The 24,486-nt window shown below is 41.3% G+C and overlaps 2 protein-coding genes, 1 long non-coding RNA gene and 1 pseudogene across 5 annotated transcripts; 2 read left to right on the top strand and 2 right to left on the bottom strand.

The window, feature by feature from the left end:
* Positions 1-1,192: 1,192 nt before the first annotated feature.
* LOC4340922 (uncharacterized) lies at positions 1,193-14,605 on the top strand. Of its 3 annotated transcripts, none has more exons than XM_015788088.3 (10): positions 1,193-4,041; positions 4,115-4,218; positions 5,331-5,400; positions 7,218-8,024; positions 8,577-8,779; positions 9,317-9,440; positions 11,104-11,310; positions 12,664-12,922; positions 13,045-13,191; positions 14,169-14,605. In XM_015788088.3, the coding sequence occupies exons 1-8, from the start codon at positions 1,315-1,317 to the stop codon at positions 12,805-12,807; spliced, it is 4,386 nt and encodes a 1,461-aa protein (XP_015643574.1). In that variant the 5' UTR covers positions 1,193-1,314; the 3' UTR covers positions 12,808-12,922; positions 13,045-13,191; positions 14,169-14,605. The 3 variants fall into 3 exon arrangements, with proteins under 3 accessions (XP_015643574.1, XP_015643575.1, XP_015643576.1); XM_015788089.3 differs by having other exon boundaries at positions 14,164-14,605; XM_015788090.3 differs by having other exon boundaries at positions 13,016-13,191.
* Positions 14,606-16,401: 1,796 nt separating this feature from the next.
* On the bottom strand, positions 16,402-17,616 carry LOC107281349 (uncharacterized). Its single transcript, XR_001546656.3, has 2 exons — positions 17,493-17,616; positions 16,402-16,733 (listed from the first exon to the last, which is right to left on the bottom strand). It is a non-coding gene; the product is annotated as an uncharacterized lncRNA (long non-coding RNA).
* A 399-nt stretch (positions 17,617-18,015) lies between these two features.
* LOC112939359 (MADS-box transcription factor 23-like) lies at positions 18,016-18,496 on the top strand. Its single transcript, XM_066311715.1, is given in 3 exon segments — positions 18,016-18,082; positions 18,085-18,202; positions 18,238-18,496. Coding segments are annotated over 3 exon segments (435 nt in total). The 3' UTR covers positions 18,488-18,496.
* A 2,750-nt stretch (positions 18,497-21,246) lies between these two features.
* LOC107278199 (uncharacterized) lies at positions 21,247-21,959 on the bottom strand (annotated as a pseudogene).
* Positions 21,960-24,486: the final 2,527 nt, after the last annotated feature.

Raw genomic sequence — 24,486 nt, 5'->3', positions numbered from 1 at the left:
AACCTCTCTCACATTTGAAGGAAGGGAGGAGTAGGAGGTGAGGACTACCCTAATCTCAAGTCCTCTTTACGAATTTTTTGAAACATGACACTGCATCAATATGATTTGAACGAAGAGAGGAATAGGGTGGGGGAAGAAGGGGGAGGGGTGTGCACCCTCATCTCCCAATCTTGTGTAGTGTGAGGGATGAAACAAGATATATTATGTTTTTAATTGTTTCACAAAATCCAACGTCATATCACATCAACATGATTATAAGAGAAGGGTGGGTGAGGGAGGGGGTAGTTTATCTAGATATTAGTGACAATGAGATTGTATTGATCCCTGGCCATGTTAATGTTGAGCATAGCCTTAGTATCACAACATCGAGATTTGGCATTAGTTTATATATCTATTGATAAAACTTCTCCTAAAAATTTATCACAAGTAAATACAGTGTAATTACTTGCATGTAAATACAATGTTAGTTGTATGTAACTTTCAAAACCTTACATGTAAATACATCTGTACATAATTTTTAAACAACCTGAGGTAATATGTTATTTCCGTGAAGCAGAGGTTGCGGGATTGAATCTCTTCACCTGTGCACTCGTTGTGATTTTTCTTCTTCTTCGCTTGCTCAAATCTCAAAGAAAGTAAGCTTGCTTAAATCTCAAAGCAAATTTAACATTTGTGAAAGTTCCATACAAGTTATATAAAATTTTATAATATGTATATTTAAGAATTTTTGTCGACAAATATGTAACAAAATCATTGGCACCAAAGTTTTAACTTCAAGAATATTCTTGGTGTGGAGTTTTTGTTTTATCGAATCTAGAATTTGGCAACCTATTTGTGGATTGTATCCGTCGGGTGTAGTATTGATCTGACAATTTGATTATGATTATATGTGTTCATGCCCTCTCGGAGGGCTCCCCATCCTTCTTATATAGGTTACAAAGAGTAACATAGGCGAACACAACATCAGTTTCCTATTCTACTCGATCGGGGCTCTATACTATGTTTTAACATACAACACACATAACAACCGAGTTCTACTCTATTACATAATACATGGATCTAACCCACCTACTATCTCTTATCGAATATGGAGACCCGTACCCATATTCTCTACGGGTTCATTTTTATAAACTTCTACTCCTATTTGTTGAGTTAGTTTTCAAAAGGACACTATTAGCCAATAGAAAAATTCAGAGGGGCCAGCAGTGCCAGCAACCCAGCAGCAGGCAAATTAGTCATGAGAGGGATCAGGCGGCTACCCGCGGCGGCCTTCTCCGAGCAGATCTCCCCTCCTCTCCGTCGCCCTCGCCGCCCATGAAGTGCCACTCGGTGGCCGCGCTCTGGTCGCCCTCCCCGCCGTCCCACCACATCACCGCCGCCGCCGCCACCCCCGCCGCCCTCTTCACCGGCGCCGCCGACGGCACCATCCTCCACTGGCCGCTCCTCCCTCCCCCTTCCCCTTCCCCTCGCCCCTCCTCCCTTCTCTGCGCCCACGCCGCGGCCATCACCTCCCTCTGCCCACTCCCCTCCTCCCCTCCATGCCTCCTCGCCTCCTGCGCCGCGGGGGTCCTCTCCCTCTTCTCCTCCTCCGCCTCCGCCTCCGCCTCCCTCCGCTGCCTCCGCCGCCGCTCGCTCCCGCCCTGGGCCGGCTCCCCTTCCCTCGTCGCGCCGCTTCCTCCCTCCTCCTCCTCCGCTGGATCGTCGAGCGCGAGCGTCGCGATCCTCTGCCACGCCCCGGACGACGGGGGCCGCCACGTGTCCGCCGTCGTGGTCGTCGACGCCCGCACCCTCGTCGTCCTCCGCACCGCCTTCCACGGCGCACTCTCCGTCGCGCCGCCCAGGGCGATCGCTGTCGCGGTCGATGCCGGCGTCGAGGATGCTTCCGTCAGCGTCGTGCTGGCCGATGCGCAGGGGCGGGCGCAGGTGGTTCCCGTCGCGGAGGGCGCGGCCGTCGAGGGGGACTCGCCGAGGCGGCTCAGCGCGAGCTCGGCGTCCAGCGTTACATCCGCCGAGGCGGTGGATGGAAGGGTGGAGGCTGTGTCTTTGTCTGATGATGGCAAAGTGGTGGCATTGGTGATGAAGAACAGCTGCTTGTTGAAATGCATCTCCGAGGGTGTTGTGCTGGGTGAGGTGACTCTACCGAGTGATCTGCTTTGCAAGGAAGGGGAGGCAGGCATGAAGGGTTGGCTTGTTGGAGGGTTCTTCCTCCGTGGCGGGGAGTGGGGAGCACATGGCTCGGAGAATGGCAATGTGGTCAGGAGCCTGGTGTTGTGGAGTATAAATGGTGGTGCCATAGTGTACAGGGTTGAGGTTGGTACTGGATCATTTGGGTGTAAAGCTGTTTGTGAAATTCCTGATATTGTGTCGGAGCGAGGAGATGGTTCCTTAGTTCAGTTTTGTCAGTCCGGCAACCAACTTATCAGGGTGGAATCTCGCCCCTATAAGATTGCTGGATCATTGTTGTGGAAACCATTTGTCTCCATATGGTCTATGGATCATCTGGAACTGAATATTGCAAATAACATAGAGAAACCACCTTTGAGCAAAATTCTTGGAGAAGGTGGTCTTCAGGGAGAAGAATTTAGATCAGATCACTCTCATTCGTTCTGCCAGTCAAACAATGGAGTGGACATAAATTCACTGATATGCTCATCAAACAGCAATGGATTGGGAAGGCATGGAGGGACAGTGTCTTCTTCGATGGTACTTTCTGAGGATTCCTACACTCCATATGCTGTGGTTTATGGTTTCCATAATGGTGATATTGAAGTAATCCGTTTTCTTAACCTATTACCAGCTGCAAAATTTGGCAGTGGAGGAATTTACCCACACATTTCAGAAAGATTCTTTTTGGGACACACAGGAGCAATTCTCTGCTTGGCTGCACATCACATGCATGCTCAACCTGATTCCAGAACCTTTAACCGAGTGCTCATATCAGGGAGTTTTGATTCTACAATTCGTGTTTGGGATCTGGATGCTGGCACCATCCTTTCTGTGATGCATCATCATGTTGCCCCAGTTAAACAAATCATGTTACCGCCAGCTTGGACTCATCAACCTTGGGATGATTGCTTTCTTTCTGTTGGAGAAGATGGCATTGTGGCTCTTGTTTCTCTTCAAACCATGAGAGTTGAAAGGATGTTTCCTGGCCATCCTAGTTACCCATCGATGGTAGCATGGGATGGAGTAAAAGGGTACATAGCTTGTTTATGCCGGAATCTCCACTCCTGTAATGATTCAGGTAGTGTATTATATATCTGGGATCTGAAAACAGGTGCTCGAGAGAGAATTATTACAGGGACATCGTCTCAATCAACATTTGAACACTTCTGCCGAGGCATATCCAAGAATGCAGTTACTGGCAGCATCTTGGGAGGGACAACTTCGGCATCTTCACTACTTGTTCCAATTTTCAAAGACACAAGCCTCCTTCAGTCTCATGCAAATAAAAAGGGTCTTAGTATATCATCTGTATCAACAAACCATCACAATGCAAATACAAATTCTGTGACTGTAAGTGTCCCTGCAGCATCTGATGTTATGGGGAAGATGTCAGCTACAGATGAAGCACACGAACTCCATGGAAATAGTTCAGGGAAAGTTGCCTCTGGTCAGTGCATAAACAACAGAAGAAAACACCCCATAAAGTGCTCTTGCCCATATCCTGGCATTGCAAGTCTGAGATTCGATCTCACAGCAATCATGTCTACACAAGGCATGGCAAACAACAATAGTGATAGGCAGTTGAGAGATCATTTTTATAGGGATAATGTTAATGATTCTATACAGGCTGAAACTTGCGATAATACTTCTGGAATGCATGTAATCGACAGCCCTTCTAGAGAATCATTGGAAGGGCGTTTACTTCGATTTAGCCTCTGTTTTCTGCATTTATGGGGTGTTGATCATGAGCTAGACAAATTACTTGTAGATGAAATGCAAGTTTGCAAGCCAGAAGGCTGTCATATAGCTACAGGGGTGGTGGGGGATAGAGGTTCATTTACATTGATGTTCCCAGGAAAAGAAGCCACTCTCGAGGTAAACTGTTTTGGACATCCCCTTTGCTTGTAAAGACACCTGAAGTCTAAGCAAGCTATTTTCTATATTTCAGCTTTGGAAGGCATCATCTGAATTTTGTGCGATGAGATCATTGTGCATAGTTTCTCTTGCACAACGCATGATAACATTATCTCGATCTTGTACAAATGCTAGCAGGTACTGAGAAATCTGTTCCTTTTCTTCTAATTTGGGTTTATATCCTACACTGTGCAAGATTGTTATCTTTTATATTATATTCTCAAATATTACATAGAAAACATAGTTCAATGAATCAAAAAGTTTTCTACACATACTAAATTGTGTGAAGTATTCAGCAAGGTTTGTATCTATATTCTGTGTACTGATTCTCACTGTAGTTCAGTCAGGAATTTTTTTTAACAAGTTCAGTCATGATTTTTTTTTTCTTGAACTAGTTCATTCAGGAATTCATAAGTTCCATGAAGGCTAATAAACCTCTTCCTGTTTGCTTTGCACATGTTCCATGCTTATCTAGATAACAGTGGCTGTGCAAATGAAAATTTCATGTTTACTACTCCCTCCGTTTAAGGTTATAAGATGTTTTGACTTTGGTCAGAGTCAAACTGTTTCAAGTTTGACTACGTTTATAGACAAATATAGTAATATTTATAATATTAAATTAGTTTCATCAAATATATAATTGAATATATTTTCGTAATAAATTTGTCTTGGGTTAAAAATGTTACTAATTTTTTCTATATACCTGGTCAAACTTAAAGCAGTTTGACTTTGACTAGAGTCAAAACGTCTTATAACCTGAAACGGAGGGAGTACATTTTTGAAGTGTCTTCTTTCATGTCAGTGATTCAATGAAATTGTTGATTAAATGCATAAAAGTGCACTATTGTCATTATTCCTTGATGTTTTCCATTAAATCATAAAGAAAAGAAAACGTTTGCTACTGCAATTTTGCGATGCTGTATATGCTCCTGTTTTTGTTAAGAATAGCTGATACAATCCAATGGTTATGGAGGAACCACTTTGTTGTAGCCACAAGTTATTACACTTTGTCAAGAAGTAAAAATTGTGAACACAAGTTACTAATTACATGAAAAAATTATCAGGTGTTGTCGTAGCATAATTCGACTTACAGGTGGTAGCCAGCTTTCATATTGTTCAAGATCTAGCTGGGTTTGTCCCATCAATTCTGATATAATCGTATGTTTAGTTGTTTCTTACAAATGTGGCAGTATGCACGAAAAATTTGTTTTCTTCACCATTCTGATATCCACTCATTGTTTCTGTTGTAGTGCCTTGGCAGCATTTTATACAAGGAATTTTGCTGAGAAAGTACCGGATATAAAGCCTCCATCCCTTCAGGTTCTACTATTCTTTCTCTGTTTTACCGTTGTTATCAAAATCTATTTTTTAATTTGAAAACAGAACTTCTACACTGGTCTCTTCCTTGTGAAGAAACCAGAATAATATTGCTGTTGTTGCATTTGCATCTAGAAAATTGAGTTACAGTATCTGTGAATAACTGAGTATGTGATTCTGCCTGGAGGCGAGATGGTTTAGTTTATATGTGTGATTTCCTAGTTTCATTGGGTTCATATTGAATGTTAGATGAGCTGGTGGTACCTAATTCTCTAGGACCAAACTGTGGCCCCTCTATTCTTGGATACTGTTGCTACACAAAACAATATTTCAGCTGTTGAACCCTGATTTAGTGCTGTAAAATAGGTCAGGTAAGTTGTAATGTAGTATGCCATTTAAAGGGACATATTATGTAATCATTCAAGTGTCATTAACTAGTACTTAGATTTGGCCACATGGTATGACTTTCCTGTGAAATGATTGGAGTAGTGTGGTTGGGATCTTATATTTTTACAGATGACATGAAGGCATTTTCCTCGTCACTCTTCTGCGATAGGGATAATCTGTGACTGGTATTCATTTTTGAGAAAAAAGAAATCCTTCCCTCTGTGTTTGATCACGTTTGATTACGCTATCGAGTTAAGTTGTATTCTTTATATGCCATTGTGTTCCCTCTACTTTGACATAGAAGGAACAGAGGCATATTCAATGGCGAGTAAATAAGGAATAGATTTTCTCATCTTTTTTTACAATTCCAGATGGCAAAACCTTACTAGTGAATGTCTATTCTGATACTATGACATATTCCTTTAGCTCATGTGATGTACATGGCAATGTGCTTTTTAAGTAAAGCTGCAACTGTTGTGTTCTGTGGATTTGCTTAGGGCAGCAGTATCATTTATCCTTTATAAAGAAAGCTCATGTATTTTGTAGGAGTTTGCAGGTGTAAATCGTAATTTGTAGAGCATATAAAATGCAGCACAGAATAAGTAACAACATTCTGTAGGAACGGTAGTTCTAACATAGACGCTGCAAAAGGTTTGTCCATTTTTTTTCTTGAAAATGCAGCAGAGCTGTGTATTATTTCATTAAGAAAGAAGAAATAAAGGTTAGGCTCTATACAATTTATTTGTATCCGTTGCAGATATGGTCAGGTAGAGAGATAAGGGCTCTATACACTCCCTATTGTTCACATTTTTCCATGTAAAATGGGAAGATTTCATATTTAGCACCTGTTAGTATTCTGTTGAGTGAAAATTTTCTGGCTCCATCCCTGATATATGTTTTAAGAATGAAATGCCCATATTTGATGAATTTCATGACCAACTTCCATAGTAGTTTCGACAGCAACAATTAAGTGGGAGGAATTTGCATGGAAAATTCAACTTCTTTATTGTTTGTGACTTCACTGACTTGTGACTAGCTTGTCGAGAGCATCCAGGTCAGATCTTAGCGTGGCCATTGTTGGCTGACATTATCATGTTGACATATTTCAAAACATTCATTTGATTGGAAATTACTGATCAGTAAACTGTGCTGATCATAGATGTGACCGTATTTCATCACTTGCTTCTGTTATACAAGGGTTTGAAAAGATCATTTATTCAACCTATCCATGAGTACCAACCTGGCACCTCATGGCTTATTTCCAGTTCATTGTAGATATTAGGGAAATGAACTTATTTGACTTGGTGTTTGTTTGTTTTTCTGCATATTTATTTTGTTGCAAAGTACATGAAAGCAGAACAATGTGCTTGCAAATAGAATCTGCTAAGTGCCTAATGGATAACCAAGTAAATGCAATTCTTATGGATTTACAGCTTCTGGTGAGCTTTTGGCAACATCCTTCTGAACATGTGCGAATGGCTGCACGCTCCCTGTTTCACTGTGCAGCTCCACGTTCTATCCCCAAACCCCTCCATTTGCAGAAAAACAAAGTATTTGATTCCCAGTTGCCTACATCTGATCAGATGGACAATATTATTACTGCAATTCAGAGTGCCTCTGTATCTAGTTATGGACAGTTAAAAGCGGATAATGAAGATGTTGGGAGAGAAGATTGTGATACTTCTGAGATAAGCTCATGGTTGGAATCATTTGAAAATCAAGAGTGGCTATCTTGGATTGGAGGAACAAGTCAGGATGCAGTGGCATCAAATATCATTGTTGCAGCTGCTTTGGTTGTTTGGTACCCAAGCATCGTGAAACCTAAGCTTGCTCATTTGGTTGTTAATCAACTAATCAAGTTAGTTATGTCGATGAATGATCGTTATAGTTCAACGGCAGCTGAACTTCTAGCAGAGGGAATGGAAAGCACATGGAAAGTATGTTTAGGCACTGATATGACTCATTTTTTGAGTGATGTCCTTTTCCAAATTGAATGTCTAAGCAGTGCACCTTCCAACAATGCTGTCTATAAAACTGCAGTTGCTGTCACAATGCGGGAGGCATTGGTTGGTACTCTCTTGCCAAGCTTGGCTATGGCTGACATAGTTGGATTTTTTGGCGTAATACAAAGCCAAATCTGGGCTACTTCATCTGATTCACCTGTTCATGTAATTTCACTTAAAACTCTCATTCGAGTTGTTCGAGGTTCTCCAAAGGCCTTGGCTCCTTACCTTGACAAGGTATTAAATGTTCTTCCCTTATTTGAGAGGACTAATGCAGCTAACATGCATTGTGGCTTCCAACCTTTTATAAACATACTTTTTTAATACATTGCAAGCCTTTTGTTTGTTGAGAAGTCATATGCTTTGTTTGATATTTTACATAATAATGTGTTTGTATTTAAACCTCAAAATGCTTTTGCTACACCATGATATTTGTAGACCTCAGATGTGTCGGGAAAACAAATAGGGGCTGTTTTTAACAAGCTGGCATGAATATGTCATTCATTATGTGCAGACTTAACTGAATTTTTTCTTTTTAAGAGGAAGAAAAATTAGCTACTTATTCTTATTAATGCTTATGACCCACAAGGCCATAGCCCGTAGGTGGCGAGTTCAGAGCATGGTAAAGTATTGCAACCTGCATTTAGTTGAGCTAGAGAGCTGAGGTGATACCACTGGGCTTAAGCAACTGTTGGACTTTAACTCTTTTCATTAGTTCATTCAAATAGTCAAGATGCTTTGAATTGAATCATTCCTCCTTATAGTTCTTATTGTTAAATGATCATGCAGGCAATCAGCTACGTCCTACACACTATGGATCCAAGCAATTTAATTATGCGTAAAGCTTGCATTATTAACTCAATGATGGCTCTGAGAGAAATCGCACGGGTATTTCCTATGGTTGCCCTCAATGAATCGATGACAAGATTAGCTGTTGGTGATGCTATTGGGGAGATACATAATGCCACAATCCGAGTTTATGACATAGAAAGGTACAAAGGCTTTCAAGCTGCAGTAGTTTGTTTTGTTGAACCTGTTAAATTGTGCAATTTCTGTCCGTCAGTATAACAATTCACTTGTTACCTATTTTGTTTACCTGTTGGTTGTGATCAGAACATCCTGACCTGTCATTTTATGTGATTAATAATTTTTTGTGTTATTTTCAAATCAGCCTATGCCTATCATTGGTATACCATGATTTCCTTTTTCTTTTCTGTCTTTATCAGTGACCTATCATATTTGTATCACTGATGGCATATTGTTGTCACAACATATATATACATTAATAATGTCACTGGAATTTATGTGTTTATGCTTTTCTTGATAATTGTAGGAGCATAAAATAGTTGATCTTCATTAAAAGCATTTTTTTTTCTGTAGTATACTTGATTTCCATGGAACTGCAAATGGTTTTAATCTTAATCTATCTAGTACTATTACTGATCTATGACCATAAACATGGATTGAGAGGGTTCTGTGTACTTTATTCATCTTCAGTTTCTTCATTTCCCTTTTTTTTTTCTTGGCAGTGTCACGAAAATAAGGATTCTTGATGCAAGTGGACCACCAGGTCTTCCAAGTTTGCTTGATGGATCATCGAATACAACGGCAACTATACTGATAACAGCTTTGAGTTTTTCACTGGAGGGAGAGGTTTGATACTACGAACTTACTAAAATCAGATGGTCTAAATGAAATACATAAATTGATACATGCGATCTTATTCTACTTGCAGCATAGTAACTTAAGTTTCTCCCAAAGTATTTGGAGTAACTCCCCAGTCTATCCAGCTGAACAAAAATCATTTTTCTTGTAAAAAAAGTTACTTTACCATCTTTGGCTTAAAATGTTCCAAAAAAATATTATGAGTTGCACTTGCATGATACATAATTCGATTGGATGTAACCCACATTTGATATCCTACATGCAGTGCAAAACAGCTTGCGTGATGGTATATGTGCTGTTAACTCTCTTAAAACTTTTATTACTAAATTTTATCTCTAAATTTCAATGTTATTTGAACTGACATATTGCAATAATAATCTGCTGTGTTGTATAGACCATAGAGCGTAAGAAACAGCATACTTTTGGACCTCAAGAGTAACATTTTTAATATCACCAATTTAAACCTGCTCGCACATATTAAGATACAATGCTTTCATTTTGCTCAATTATTATTTGTGATAATTAGCCCTGTTTCCTGTTGGATGAAATATCTAGCGCAATAGCTAAATGCAGTGGATTGGTGCAAAAAGTCTGGATATTGATTATTGAATCAACATGAGAAATTCTGAAATTCTAAATGTGAAGTGCTTCTGAAATTTCTCTACGCTGCTAGTAAACAAAGAGAAAATTCTGCCAATGGTTCTAAAAAATATTTTAGAAAACTAAAACCAGCTGTGATTATTCATTGCAAAACTTTTTGTTTAATGTACTTTAGAGTTGGAACTTCAAAACTTACAGGGCTGTGCATGATGGAGACTTCACTTGCACTTTTTTTTCCTAAATTCTATATGAACTCAAAGCTAAATGGTTTGGTACTCGTGTACCAATTGCTTGATGTCCTATTGTCGTTCATCACAGGAGTTAGCCAAACAGTTATATTTTATTACACATACTGTAACAACGAGAGAGATGTTATGATAAAGATGGATTATCAGAGATTATAGGAAGCATTTTACGACATCTGTGCCAATAGACTATCTAATAAGCTACCTTGAAATAGCATTTACTTTTTTTTCATATACCACTTCAGAAATAAGCCACCTTATTTACCAGCTGCTGGTACCCAAGTTAGAAGGTCATAAGAGTTCTGCACTTATTTGCTTCTGTAAAACACATCTTTTTTTTTCTTTTTTTTTAATTTTGCCATTTTGGCATGACAGCTCGGTTTGAGGTTTCTTTATTGCTTTTCCATGTCCTTTTTTGGGTGAAATATCAGTTTTCTGCACCATGTCATCCTGCCTAATAGAACACCATGCCCCATGATATGGATTTTGTTCTAATTCTTGTGCTACATCTAAGGCGATTATGCCAAGTCTGTGCCATGCAAAACCTGAATTATCTCTAAGGAGTATTGCTTATGGATGTGTCTAAAAATCATATTTCATTGGAGATGGCTTTCTGGCATGTGTACCTCTTTGCGTGAAACATGAATCTTGATTATTATTTGCTGTTTATATATAAAAAGATGTGTTTTTGGCAAAGATTGTTTTAAATGATATATAAGCTTTATTTGAAGCTATAATTATGAGAATATGTATGTGCAGGAATTTATATTTGTAAATTTTGACAGTATGTTCTCCTCTTTTGCTAGGGTCTTGTTGCTTTTTCTGAGAACGGACTGATGATTAGATGGTGGTCACTAGGCAATGCCTGGTGGGAGAGACTCAGCAGAAGTCTTACTCCTATCCAATGCACAAAGCTTATCTATGTTCCTCCATGGGAAGGGTTTTCACCCAATTCAGCTCGTCTAAGTATAATTTCAAGCATTTTAGGACATGATAAACATCAAAACTCAGAGGTATACTTTTTATTATTATCTTCTCTGATCATGTTATATTTTGGATGATTGAAACTATTGTTAATCCTGGTCAAAAGCTAAGTTATACCGTTAGCTTCATCTATTTTGTAATTTTCATTCTCACTTATGGACTGGTCTACCCCAGCACCTGCCCTCCAAAAACATGCGCTGAGGGAGTGAAGGTCTACATTCAGTTGGATCTACTTTAGCTGTGCTTAGTAATTTTGATGATCATAATTGGAATTCAGTCATCGTGATAAGTTATATTGGAATTCAGTCATCCTGATAAGTGATAACTAGCAGGCGTGGGATTATTTCATAATACTATTCAAAGTTTTTTTTTCAAAGAATAACTATAGGTGGAACTAGGTGTTCATTTGTTCATTCAAAGGCCCTCAAAACCAAACTGAAGTTTTGAAGTTATCCTAAAAAAAGGTTACTAGACTAGTTATTTGATCATGTTTTTTGTGTAACTGTTCAATACTTGAAAATAAGCTGAAATCTTTATATTTAAAACCAATTCAAAATTTATGAACTTGTGTCTTCTACTCTTCTACAACCGTGATTGTCTGTACATTATGCACTTCAAAAATTTTTCAAACAATATGTTAGAAATTGTGAGCATGCCAAAATTGGTGCAAAAATATTTGTGTTCTGTAAAATATAAAAAAGGAAGTTATATTTCCCAAGATACATATAGCTCTTTGTACAGTGAACAGTGATAATATTTCTGAATATTCTTTTTAAAAACTGGATGTTTTTTTTTAAAACAAATTCACAAAGTGTGCAAACCATAACATGTGCACTTTACTTGTTATATCTATAAGTTAAGCTGTTAGAGAACAAACTTATCTGCCTAAGGAGCTGTGAGGAAACAAAGGAGCCAGTTCCTGAGAAGCTTGCAACATTTTGTCCTAACAGCATTGTTTTGATCACCTTGTTGGCACTGTCCCAATTCCTAACTTGAGTTCTATAATTCCGCATGGTTGTAGAGATTTTAGCTAGACCCTGTCGTCTTGTTAAAGATTTGTTTTCCAGGAAAATATTGTCCTTGAAAATTCTAGTTTAAGAGTTACTAAACTAAAACTACTCATACCCAAATCACTCATTTGATTTATACCAAATTTCATTTCAACTTGTTATGGAAAAATGAATCGATTTGAAAGAGTCTGCCAATACCATGTACAAAATCTTCCTATTTGCTTTCTTTTTGCTGCAAGGAATGATTAAATGGGAGATGATGATGTAGTTGAGTACTAAGGATATTTCCCCCCATTTACCATTTCATGTTAACTTTGTTTCTATCTGTTTTTTTTAATCTGAATTATGTGTATTTGGTTCTGGCCTTTGCAGACCAAGACAAGAGAACTAGATGAGGCTGATAATTTGAAGCTGTTGCTTCATAATCTTGACCTTTCTTACCGCCTTCAGTGGGTCAGTGGAAAAACTATTAAGCTTACAAGGCATGGTCAGGAGTTGGGTACATTTCAGCTGTGATGAATGAGTATGGAATCTTGTTGAGTTGCTTTTGAGATGATACTGATGTAGTGAAATATGATCCAAGTGGCTCAAAAGCTTAGCCAGAACCATCATGCGGACAATCATTTGCCATGTAAGTCACTTCACTGTTTTCTCAGTTATCAAAGCATTTCTTGTGCATATAAAATTATGCTTCTTAGGGGTTCCTATGTATGTCAAATTTAAGCTGAAGGAAGCACCACATTCTGGTTACAGGATGTTTGCATGGAGGGATCTGGAAAAAATGTATCTGTTTCACATGCTCCAAGTGCAGCGTGCTTTCAGGGTTGCAGTGATTTTGCATGATGCAACAATGTATTACTCCATTGGCAGAAATATACCTTGGAGTAGTACCAACCAAAGGTGGAGTTTCTAGTTACAGTATTTTCTTTTAGAAGTCTACGGTGGTGTTTGAATAGTACTTCCTCCGTCCCACAATACTTGTCTCTCTAGCATTCAAAAATTGTCCCAAAATAGTTATCACTTAGAAGTACCACTTGTCACATCAACCACTTCCAATTCAAATTTCTCTCCACTTAGAAGTACCACTTGTCACACCAACCACCATTCCACATCTAACTATGTAATATTTTATTAAGGGTATTATAGTCTTTTTCTTATAACCTTAGCACATGCTAAACAATCTAGAATGACAAGTATTCTGGGACGGAGGTAGTAAAATTTTAAGCATTCTTGATATTTTTTCTTCGCTTATTTTTCAATGATTCAATTTACCTTTTTGCTTTCTGTTAAGTGCAAAATTTGAAGTACTACTTTTTGTAGATTAGAATTTCAAAAAAAGTAGTAGCATGAGATCCCTGGTCCAGAAAAGTTCCAAGCGTATTTTGAGTTATGTGTGCCACTTGGCTGGTGGTAGAGCTGCTATTTTATTCTGCTACTTGTATTGTGCATACAATCAATAATTATGTTTTGTAGGTTTAGTTCGTTGTGTAGCCGTGAAGTATCACGAGCACAATCACTATAAAACATGACATATTTAACTATTTGCCACTCTTACAAGTGGCAATTAAGGATTTGCCATTGGACCCACATGTCATAGACACATGAGGGCCCACATGTCACGCAAATCCTTAATTACCACATCTTAAAGTGACAAAAAGTTAAATGCCCCATTGTGAGAGGAAGATTCTAGAGTTATCAAAATTTGGTAATGGAGGCAAGTTTTGGCAATGTTTTAGATTTTTACCTTGCCAAATTTTGGTGAAGCCAAAACTTGGTAAGGTTAATTTTGGCAATAAAGTGAACATCAAGTTGTGTATGCTCTGCTCTTTTGACCCATTTAAAAGACTGCTCATGATGCAAATTGTTCTGCAGTGCAGTTCCTGGAACCATCCGGAGTTTCCACGAGTTCATGATCAGCTGACAGATTATACTTTGAAGAGTTGAAATTGGAAAGGCATTTGAATTACAGGAGTCACTTGTTCATAAAGTCGCTGGGGCGGGCATGGACCTTTCTTCATCCTGCACGTCCTAGAGAAGCTAACCCTGATGTAGTTTAGGGACAGGCTGTATACATTTCCCCAAAGAGGTTATATATAGTAGATAGACCTAGTGGCTTTGATTTTGAGCTTTAACAAAAGGATTTATAAACTGTTGACATCTCCTTATTATTATCGATGGGTAGCATGACCTCTGTAAGATATAATGTATCACGTGATCTATCTCAAGGGATGCTACATTAGTGTCCATTAGGAGTAAGGTGTTTTTAGCAAATTTTCAGAGGCTCGCAATAAATTAATGATCTTATTAGTGTCCATTTTGAATGTTACTCCCAAGGCATGGGAGTTTGTCCACAAGTACTAACGCTTAAGTAAACGAACTAAAAGTAGATTATAAACTATTCCATCTGGGCATAAATATTTGATTTTAGGCTGGATAGTATTTAATTAAAATTTTGAAAACTTTGACCGTTAACTGTTAACTTTATATGAGAACAAGTTTATGATATTATAATAGTACTTCTCAAACAAGCAAATATATGGATACTTTTTTATGCTAATTATTTGAGAAATTATAGGTTGCCAAAGTTTTATAGTTTGATAAAATCTTATCTTAAACGGTAAATATTTTATTTTAATGTACTTTTAATTGAGCTAATGTGCATCATTTATGGCTGTGCTTGGTTCAAATGTGGATTATAATTCAAAGTGGCTTTGAAGTTGTTAGTTCGAATTTTGAAGAATGATTTTAGGTAGATTATTAACTTCTTTTAACAATCATGAAAGATGTTGGCAACAATAACGATGAAAAAATCCTCTAAAATTAACTATAAATTTCAAAATATGTTCGGACCTAGTAATAAAATAGGCTGATACATAATATATCTTTACTATTAGAAAAATTGTATCTCTACCAAAGTTGTTTTCATGGTATAATTTGGTATGTCGTCGCTTACATCCGTCCATTCTCGCGCACGTTGCGTTTTTTTCCCATTTGGGTATCCAATCGTCGTGCATTGCTTTTACATTCTGTGGATTGCGGTAGTTAGTGGGGAAAAAAACACGTTATAAGGAACATGTCTTAAAATTACATTTTTTTCTTACAAGTTTACACGTTATAATTTTCTTAAACCTGTATAATATATCGTATTTATCAAAAAATATAATAAGTAGAAAATACATAATAATATGAGCAACATTGTAGAATTTATATTCCCTCAAAAAGAAGTAGTTTTAGAAAGTTATAGGCAATTAAGTACGAGAAATAAAAAACATACTCTCCATTAATACAGAGAGAAAAAAACAAGGAGGGTAACAACACGAGGAGAAGAGAGTAAATGGTTGAGGAGGAGAAAGGGAGGAGAAGAGGGTAAATGGTTGGATGGCTAAAATAAGAAGAAAAATATTAAGTAGTAGTATTAAGATATTAGACCTTATAACTTATAAAATACTCTCTGTGAGATCTCTACTATTATAAAAATTAAAGATGTTTTTGCCGGTATTTTGGTACGTCATCCGTGTATGAGTCGGTTTTTAAGTTCGTTTGCTTTTGAAAATACATATCCGTATTTCAGTCGGTTTTTAAGATTGTTCATTTTTGGTAATACAGAAGGAATCATATAAGAAATCTGTTTAAAAAAACTCGAATGCTAACTTGAGACGATCGGACTCATAACTACATCATATGATTTTCTAAGAATATCTAAGCGAACTCTCACAGTGAATTTTATATTAACGAAACAATAATAAGAATAAAATAGACTTCACCCGTTGCAACGCACGGGTATTTTTTCTAGTAAATTAAAAGATATAAAAGGATATTTTTTAAGGATGGAGGGAGTAGAACACTTGTACGTACGTGTATGGCAGCTCACTCACATCACCGTTTCGTTCCACGCGTAAAACATAAAAATAAAAAATTACCGTGACTAGCTAGAGCAATTTCCATGTAGGCCTTGTTCGGTTGCTTGGGAAATAATCCCAAGGAGAACCTATCAGGGGAGGAATTAGGTGAATCCCTTCCATATTAACCAATCTGTGGGGTTTGAATCCATTGCATTTTTCAAACCCCTCTCTTAAAACCATGCGTTCGTTTTGGCAGGGATTTGGCACATGCATCAATTTCACACATGCATCAATTCAGCTAACATAACCACGTCTGATGTCTCAGTGCAAGAATTGCACTATGGATTAATCATTAAAACAATGATATTGTAGTATCATCAAGGCCTAGAGCTCAAAGATAATGATTTCACAAACATGTCTGAATTCATGCAAAAATATAGCAGCAGCATCAATTAATGCCACAGGGTGAGGATGCCACCCTCACAATTAGGCCCTTGACGTTTCTCATAATTAGAATGTCTGGTCATCCAAGAACATAAGCCTCACAAACCCCTCAAGCCAGTACACTCACCCCATCACCTTCACAATAGCCCGTTTCATCTGGATCATGAACAAAGATCTTATTAGTTGTCAAGGTCAGCTAGATGCTTACCACAAACAGTTGGATAAAATTGTGCTTGAGCAAGAAAAACCCATGCTTCAATTAAGTGACCTAGGAAACAGCCAATAAAATAAAACATCCAAGATCAGACAGATCAAAACAAAAAAAAAGTTCTATTCCACACTGACATCCTAGGAAGTTGCTTGGAACACATCAGCCCTCACAAGTTATAAACATGCATAATGTCCTTATTTCCACTCATACACAATCTGGTAAATTTAGTATAATTATCTAATTAAATTCTTATTTTGCCACTCCTAGTATATACCCAGTTTAATTACATAAAAAAGAGTATTTGCCCAAATTGTATAGTGATTGCACTTTTACTGTCAGCAAATGTGGCCAAAGTTCAGAGACATACCTTGAGGATGTCTCACCATAGTATTAAAAGAAATCTGCAGCAAATACTTATTAAAAATCTTCTCCCACTATATTGCTACTATACTTTCAGTAATCGTCCAAATGATTTTCTAAGGAGAACGAAGCAGAATTAAATTGCAATATGTTTAGAATTAAATTATCTTCTCCCACTTTTGATTTTTCACTAATCAACACAGGCTCAGGTAGCGGCACTGGCCCATCCTCAGTACCGAGCAGCGAGGATGGTTGTCGGGGTGAGCCAGGAACACAAGCTCGAAGAAAACCCTAGGTCATGGCCACCCACATGGAAGAGGAGAGGGGAAGGAAGAGAGACTCACCGGTGATAAGGTGGCCACCGGAGGGGAGAGCGCCACCTCGCCGTCGCCGTCGCCTTTGAGTCGCCCGCCGCCGCACGCGCTGCATCCTGCGCCATCTCGTGGATATTTTCCACATGTTTTTCCCGGCCCAGAATGAGGGGAAAGGCCGGGGTAGGCCTGGATCCAATCCTTCCCAGGCTTAACTGAACGCAATTTTTTTGTTGGCCGGGCTTTAATCCAAGCCGAGCCGAGTGCCTGACCCCGCCCAAAACTAACAAGGCCGTACGGAATTACGGATGACTAGGAAAACTTTCCAAAATCTAACCTCTCCTTGTACGAGGAGGATTCGTTTTCACCCCCTCAATTCAAATCTTCTCCGTGTCCGTTTTCACCGCCTCTCCCTCCCTCCCTCCCGCCTTTTTTTTTTTTGCAACACTTTCCACTTCATAAACTCCTTGCGCGCCGCCGCCGCCGCTATCACCGCACCGCCGCGCCGCATCCTTCAGTTTAGGGAAGAAGCAGCGCCGCCGCGCGCCGGCGAGCGATGGTTCATCCGCGCGGGAGGCCGAGCAAGGGGCGGCAGGCGATCGGGATCCGCCGCATCGAGGACAAGCCCGGCGGCACGTCACCTTCACCAAGAGGCGGGCCGGGCTGTTCAGGAAGGCCTCGGAGCTCTCCATCCTCACCGGTGCGGCCGTCGCCGTCCTCGTCTTCTCCGAGGCCAACCACCCGTACACCCTCACCGACCCGTCGTCATCCCTCGTCGACGACGCCGTCCTCCGCAGCCGCTGCTACGCGCCCGCCCCCGTGTCCACGACTGCGAGCCCGAGGCGTTGAGGCGGGCGGCGGACGAGGCCAAGGTGGAGGTGGCGCGGCTGCGCGACGTCGCGGGGAGGCGGTTCTGGTGGTGGTGGGAGGCCACCAACGTCGAGGCGCTCGGGGAGGCGGAGCTGCCGGAGTTCGCCAGGGCGCTTGGGAGGGTCAGGGCCGCCGTCGTGCGCCGCCACGCGCTCTGACGCGATGCTCTCCGCGCAGCTGCCGAATTAAGCAGCCGTAGCATCGGAGGAAGAAGACGCAATCAATGCACACACACGCTAGCTTCTTCTTCTAATTACGTGCCTAATCACACGCTCATCGCCCGGTTAATCAATCAATCACGAGGTCATCACCCAGTGAATTAATCATGTCACTGGTGCTACTAATTGCTTCTCGTCGATCTCGTTTGTACCCAGTTTCTTCCTCATTTGAATGTATATATATTAGTTTTGTTTCAGTTGATGTCTCTGATCGTAGAACAGCAGTGGAAGAAGAGATCATGTACGTATTTTCATTTGACAGGTTTTGTAGATTTGCTTATGGCATTTTGGAAGGAATTAATATAACCGATATCTTCAAGAAAGTTTGGATCATGGAAAGGATGTTTGATTCAACCACATTTGCTGTGTCATAATCGCTCGTCATTGTCTGACCTGACTGATCCTTTTCATCGCTCTTCCTACCATTAGTTCACGTACAGCAGAGTATCGATATTTTCTTAGCTGAAATTACAGACAGGATTATAAACTTTATACCATGGCAATCAAAATCTTTGTCTTAAATGTAAAAATTGATCGTCCATATATCTTTCGTCCAATATCTCTCTCCTATATCCTAGTAAGGGTTTGTTCGCTTAATCCCATATAAAAGTGGTTGGAGGGAGATTAACTCCAGACCTCAAACCCCCTTGATATTTTTATATTTTAATTATGGTGGGAATTATGTATGCTAGATCCAAATATGTTCTAATTTTGTACTAACATTACTATAGGAGTACATAGTAACAACAACTTTACCTACGCAAGCTACTTCTGAAGGACAGTTGGTGGATGGCTCGGTCAGATCGCTATTCATTGTTCAACGCGCTCATATCCTTACCGTGTTGTCCTGGTGATAAATATCAAGCATCTTCTTCTGTAGTCTCCATGGAGGCTACAACCAAATTAAGCCTAGATAGTTGCTAGTTCCAGGAACTCTAGGGGTAGCTCAAAGAAAAAACGAGAGATAACGAAATAAAAAGTCAAATTGCCAACGTACGGTTGAAATCTGAGAAACCATGATACGTACAAAACTCGCCAAATATATCTGAGATAGAGGTATGAGGGAATGGGCAAAAATAATCCGAGAGGTAGGTCATGAGGCAAAAATTAAAGCAGTTCACTGTGCTAGGAGATGGAGGCACCAGGATTTCTTAAACGGGTAGCTTCTATTCCACATCGTCACATACTGTGAAGAAATGTGGACAGAAGAGCTTTGATCGCGCCGTGAAGTATACTCTTTGTGGAAGTTTGCTAAGTCCATGCGGCCTGCAGGATGTTAGAGACAGTAAAAGGAATTCAAGTGGGCTGACCCGCAAATTCATTTATATGTCAAATAAGTAACCGATGAGTTCCCGCGTCATGGCTCGGCTTGCTGCACCTAGGGATGTAAGATGTAAGTGAGTCAACCCGTGAATTCACTTATAGGTCAAATTAATAAGTAACCAGTGAATCAATCCGTGACTTACCCACTAATTTTTTATATATATAGAAAAAATGCCCATGCGTTGCAACGAGTAGAAATATTTTTGGAATGCTATACATTTACTTTTTGGTTTTGGACCAAAAGCTCATTTCATTCCTTCTTCAAGTGGAGCTGTAGGTCCTCGATCCTCCCCATCAAATCTGGTCAAATCCTCCGCATCAAATCCAGTCAAATCTTTCTCAATCTTTAAAATTGGTTGAGGGTTTTTGATACACTAGTTCCCCTTTTCATTTTTATTAAAATAGGAGCGACAAAAACTCAGGATAAAAATGATAATTTTTAAAAGGCGATTAAATTCAATGAATTAAAGCGGAGTTAAAAGGGAAAATCGTAAGGAAAATGGTGAGGAGTAATGGGGAATTGATTTTTGGCAATCAATTGGAGGAGGGAACACATGGAGAGGTAGATCAACGTTGCGGCAACGCTAGTGTTCGGCCGCGCGATGAAAAAAGCATGGCACAAATCCTTACTGCGTGCGGAAAAATGCAACTTAAAAACAACAACGAAGAAAAAACATATGAAAGAGCCTGGAAAAAAGGCCCAGAAAAAAAAGTGAAAAGCAGATGAAAAAAAGCAGAAAAAAAGATGGACAAAAAAACAGAAAAAAAAGAAAAAAGAAAAAGGGTGAAAAGGACGGAAATAAAAAAAAGCCCAATACGCGGTTTTTTTACCGGTTTTCTCCATCCGATTTGTTTTTTCGTCTTTTCTGCACGCGGATTTTTTCCCCGGTTTTTTTCACGCGGTTTTTCCCGTCTGATCAGTTTTTTTCGCAGCCGTTTTTTTACGACGGAGTGAAAAAAAAGGAAAACTGACCAAAAAAAAAAGGAAAAAAACAGCGAAAAAGAAAAAAAAAGACGGACGAATTTTTTTTACGGAAACCTTGTGTATTTTTTAATTATACTAGCATAATGCCCGTGCGTTGCACGGATGACGGATGATAGTGGGTGTTTGAAGTTTGATCAAAGTCGTGTTGTTCTTGTCCATTAATCTTCTTTATATTTGTGGGATATATATTTCTAAGTAGATAAGCCTAAAAAAATGAGAGAACTATAGGAATATACCCGTGCGTTGATATGTGAAGAAAATGCTTGGAGTTGAAAAATATTGCTCCCTTCATAAAACATGAGCTGAACATTGTGAAGATAAGGAGATCCTCTGTGTAACAAAACCAAATAGGCAAATTTTGCTACAGGACATCGTGACTTCACGGTTTTAATTAGCTGTAGGACACTACACAGAGTAACTTTTGGGATGACACTCTTAAAAGTTGGATATTTGCTAGTGACAACACGCTCTCCTTTATCTCCTCCTTATCCGGTTCCAGCTCCTTGGGCGGCCTCACCGCGTCCACCCCAGCCACCTTGCCGAACGCGTGCACGAAAACAGATTCGTCAACTCCGCCGGCCATGCCACGTCCAATTCCCACTCGTCTGCGAGCTTCTCCATCACATCGCGCGTACCGACGCAGGCCACCGTGACACGCCTATTGTGCAGGAATGCGAGGAGCCGCGCCATCCTTCCGCCGTCCTTGTGGAAAGGAAGCACGCTGACGGTGTACTTGGACTGGTTGCAGTCGGGCTAGTACACAAGGCATGGGAGCCGCTGATGTAGATCACGACGTAGCGGATCGGGGTGCTGGGGTCCCGAGGATGGCCGCGCACGCCCTTCTCGTCCCCATGGGCACTAGTTGTTGGGCGGTGCGTGGCCACAGAGCACGATGAGGCCGAGGACGAAGGGTGCGGAGAGGCGGTGGCCACGGTATAGCAGCGTGATTTCCCGGAACCACTGCATGTTGTCCACGTCACGCTTGGGGTAGGTGACGTCGATGAGGGCGAGGTCATCGTCATCGTTGCCGATGCAGAGGACAACCTCCCTTCTGGTCGACGGCGCCGGATCCGTAGTCGCACATCGACACACAATGATTTCACATCACAAGAACGCATCTCACATCAACAAATGAACTCTCACATCACAAGAACACATCTCACAGCAACAAATGAACTCAAAAACGCATCTCACAAATCACAAAGAATCACAAATAACAAAGAGAGAAGGAGAGGGAGAGATAGATTCGCCGGTCGCCGACGCCGTTGCCCCACCTCCACGCCGGCCACTGACGCATGCTGCCGCTCTGCCAGGCCCCCATGCCTCCCTTCCGCTGGATCTGCAAGGGGAGGGAGGGGAGGGGCCGCGCGCCGCTGGATCTACCACCCCCTCCGCCGGATCTGCCGCCCCCTCTACCGGATCTGCAAGGGGACGGAGGGGAGGGTCCGCCGTGGTCGTCTGCCGCCGCTGGCTCTCGCCGCCCTTCTTCCCACCCGCAGTCAAGGGAGAGGGAGGGAGGGGCCGCGCGCCGCCACATGCTGTCGCGCCGCCGGCCGGCTGGGAGAGAGGGGAAAAGAGGAGAGGAGAGGAGAGTGGGAGGAGAGGAGTGGAGTGGGGGAGAGGGAGGTGGGAGGAGAGGAGCGGGCGGAGGGGGAGATGTGTGTGGGCGCGGTTAAAAGCGGTGGGCCCGTGCGGGTGAAAATTTGGGTGCGGTTGGCTTAAGCCGCCCACGCGGGATACTGTGTTTTCCTGTGTGGGCGACAGCCCAGCGCCTGTCCCCTTATTTTTCCATGCGGTTCTACATACAGACCGCATGGAAACAAAAGGGTGCAGTGTCCAGGAAAATATATCATGTAGTAGTGTCGCAGATAAAAAATAGTTTTGCATATTTACTCATAGTCACTTTTGCATATTTACTCATAGTCTCTAGTGGTCATGCGTGCTTTCTCGATCTGTCAACTCAAAATTATACGTGGACTCACGTGGAGACAGGTCATGTGACACGTGGATGATAGCGCAAATATTCTAATTTGGCTTATCTCGTGGAAACTTTTTATTTTTTCTTCAGTCGATATTTTTTTTAGTCTCAAACAAATATTTGTATTTAACTGAAACTTTAAGAGATTTTTAAGTGATTTTGATGTCAACAATAAAAGTAATAAAGAAAAATCATCATTAGTTGTGAAGTACTTTTACGTGTATTAAAAAAAACTTTTTTCAGTGAAAATCAATAGCACAATAAAGAAAGGACCTTTGACCGGTCGTAGTTTTTTTTTAATGAAAAAACTGAACCTCGTACTTCATTACCGAGGAGGTTGCCAGCTCCGAGAGCTCTTCTGCTCCGAGAGCTCTAGGCTCTTCGTTTACTCTCTAGGCTCTTCTCTATCCCAGTCTCTCTGTCTCTCTCCCTCCTCACTGGTTCCCCATTCACATCGCATGCCGTCATCCAGGCATCCAGCGCCTCCACCAGCGTGCGCCCTCACATCCTCCCATACTCAGCCCTTGCACCTCCTTCCTGTAGTAGCGGCGCCTCCTTCCGCCTACTGGCTGCAGCAGCGGCCAACGGCGCCACCTCTCCTTGATCCGGCAAAAGATGGAGAAGCGCGACAGCGAGAAGATGAAGAAGCGCAGTGGCTGACTGGAGGCGACGGCAAGGCCTCCTCATGCAACGTTCCAAGCCGTTGATGCTGCCCGTGCGGATCCACCACCGATGCCTGGATCCCGTCGTCTCTTTGTCTCCCTCTCGCACGGATCAACCATCGGCGGCGACGGGAGGGGCGGATCCGGCGACCTCTTCCCCTCCCGCACGGATCCCGTCATCTCTCCGCCCTCCTCTCGCATGGATCTGCCGTCAGCGGCGATGGGAGGGGTGGATCCAGCGACCTCTTCCCTTCCCGCACGGATCCGTCGTCTCTTTGCCCCCACTCTCGCGCGGGTCCATGGATTTGGTGGTCCGTGGTGAGGGGTGGACCGTGCGCACTGGGCTGCGTCCGAGTCGCCGATGGTCGTCTCCTCCTCCCCATTGCCTCGCCGAGCCGGCCAATGCTTGATTTTTTTTGTGAAGTTTTTTCCTTTTTTTGGCCCCGGTGATTTATATTTTGGGATGGTTTTGCTTTATTGTTGTTGGATTTGTGATTCAGTTTCTCTTGTTTCCGTGCATAGTTCTGGGCTTGTACGCGCGTACGGGACGGGAGCGATGCAGTCTCTCGATCTCGCGTGGACTGACGAACCAAAATTTTGGGAGGAGATCGCACACAGACGAGTGAAAAAAATAGCGCATACGGACGAAAAAATACTAATACTAATTTTGGTGACGATTGGAAAAATACTAATCTTTTAATTAGTTAAGATTAGGTATAGAAATAGTTTCGCTGGTCGTTCACTTGAATCCGTAGACAGCTACCTACGTGTGGGAAGCCAAAGCAGCGAGTCCCGTACGTGCATATATCCTACGCCCATAATAGATACACGCCTTGTTAACTCGAGGCTGTTGTTAACAACCAAATTTGGTAACATCGGCATTGGGAAAGAAGATCAGATCAGATCAAAGCAAAGTTGGAGGCGGAGATCGAGTTCGAAAACAGAGCATGAATCGGCTGGAGTCCAGATCGGCTACGAAAAGATCGGCTGA

Source organism: Oryza sativa, chromosome 6 (genome assembly GCF_034140825.1).
Source record: "Oryza sativa Japonica Group chromosome 6, ASM3414082v1".
Taxonomy (NCBI): Eukaryota; Viridiplantae; Streptophyta; class Magnoliopsida; order Poales; family Poaceae; genus Oryza; species Oryza sativa.
This window is presented reverse-complemented; position numbering and strand designations above follow the sequence as displayed.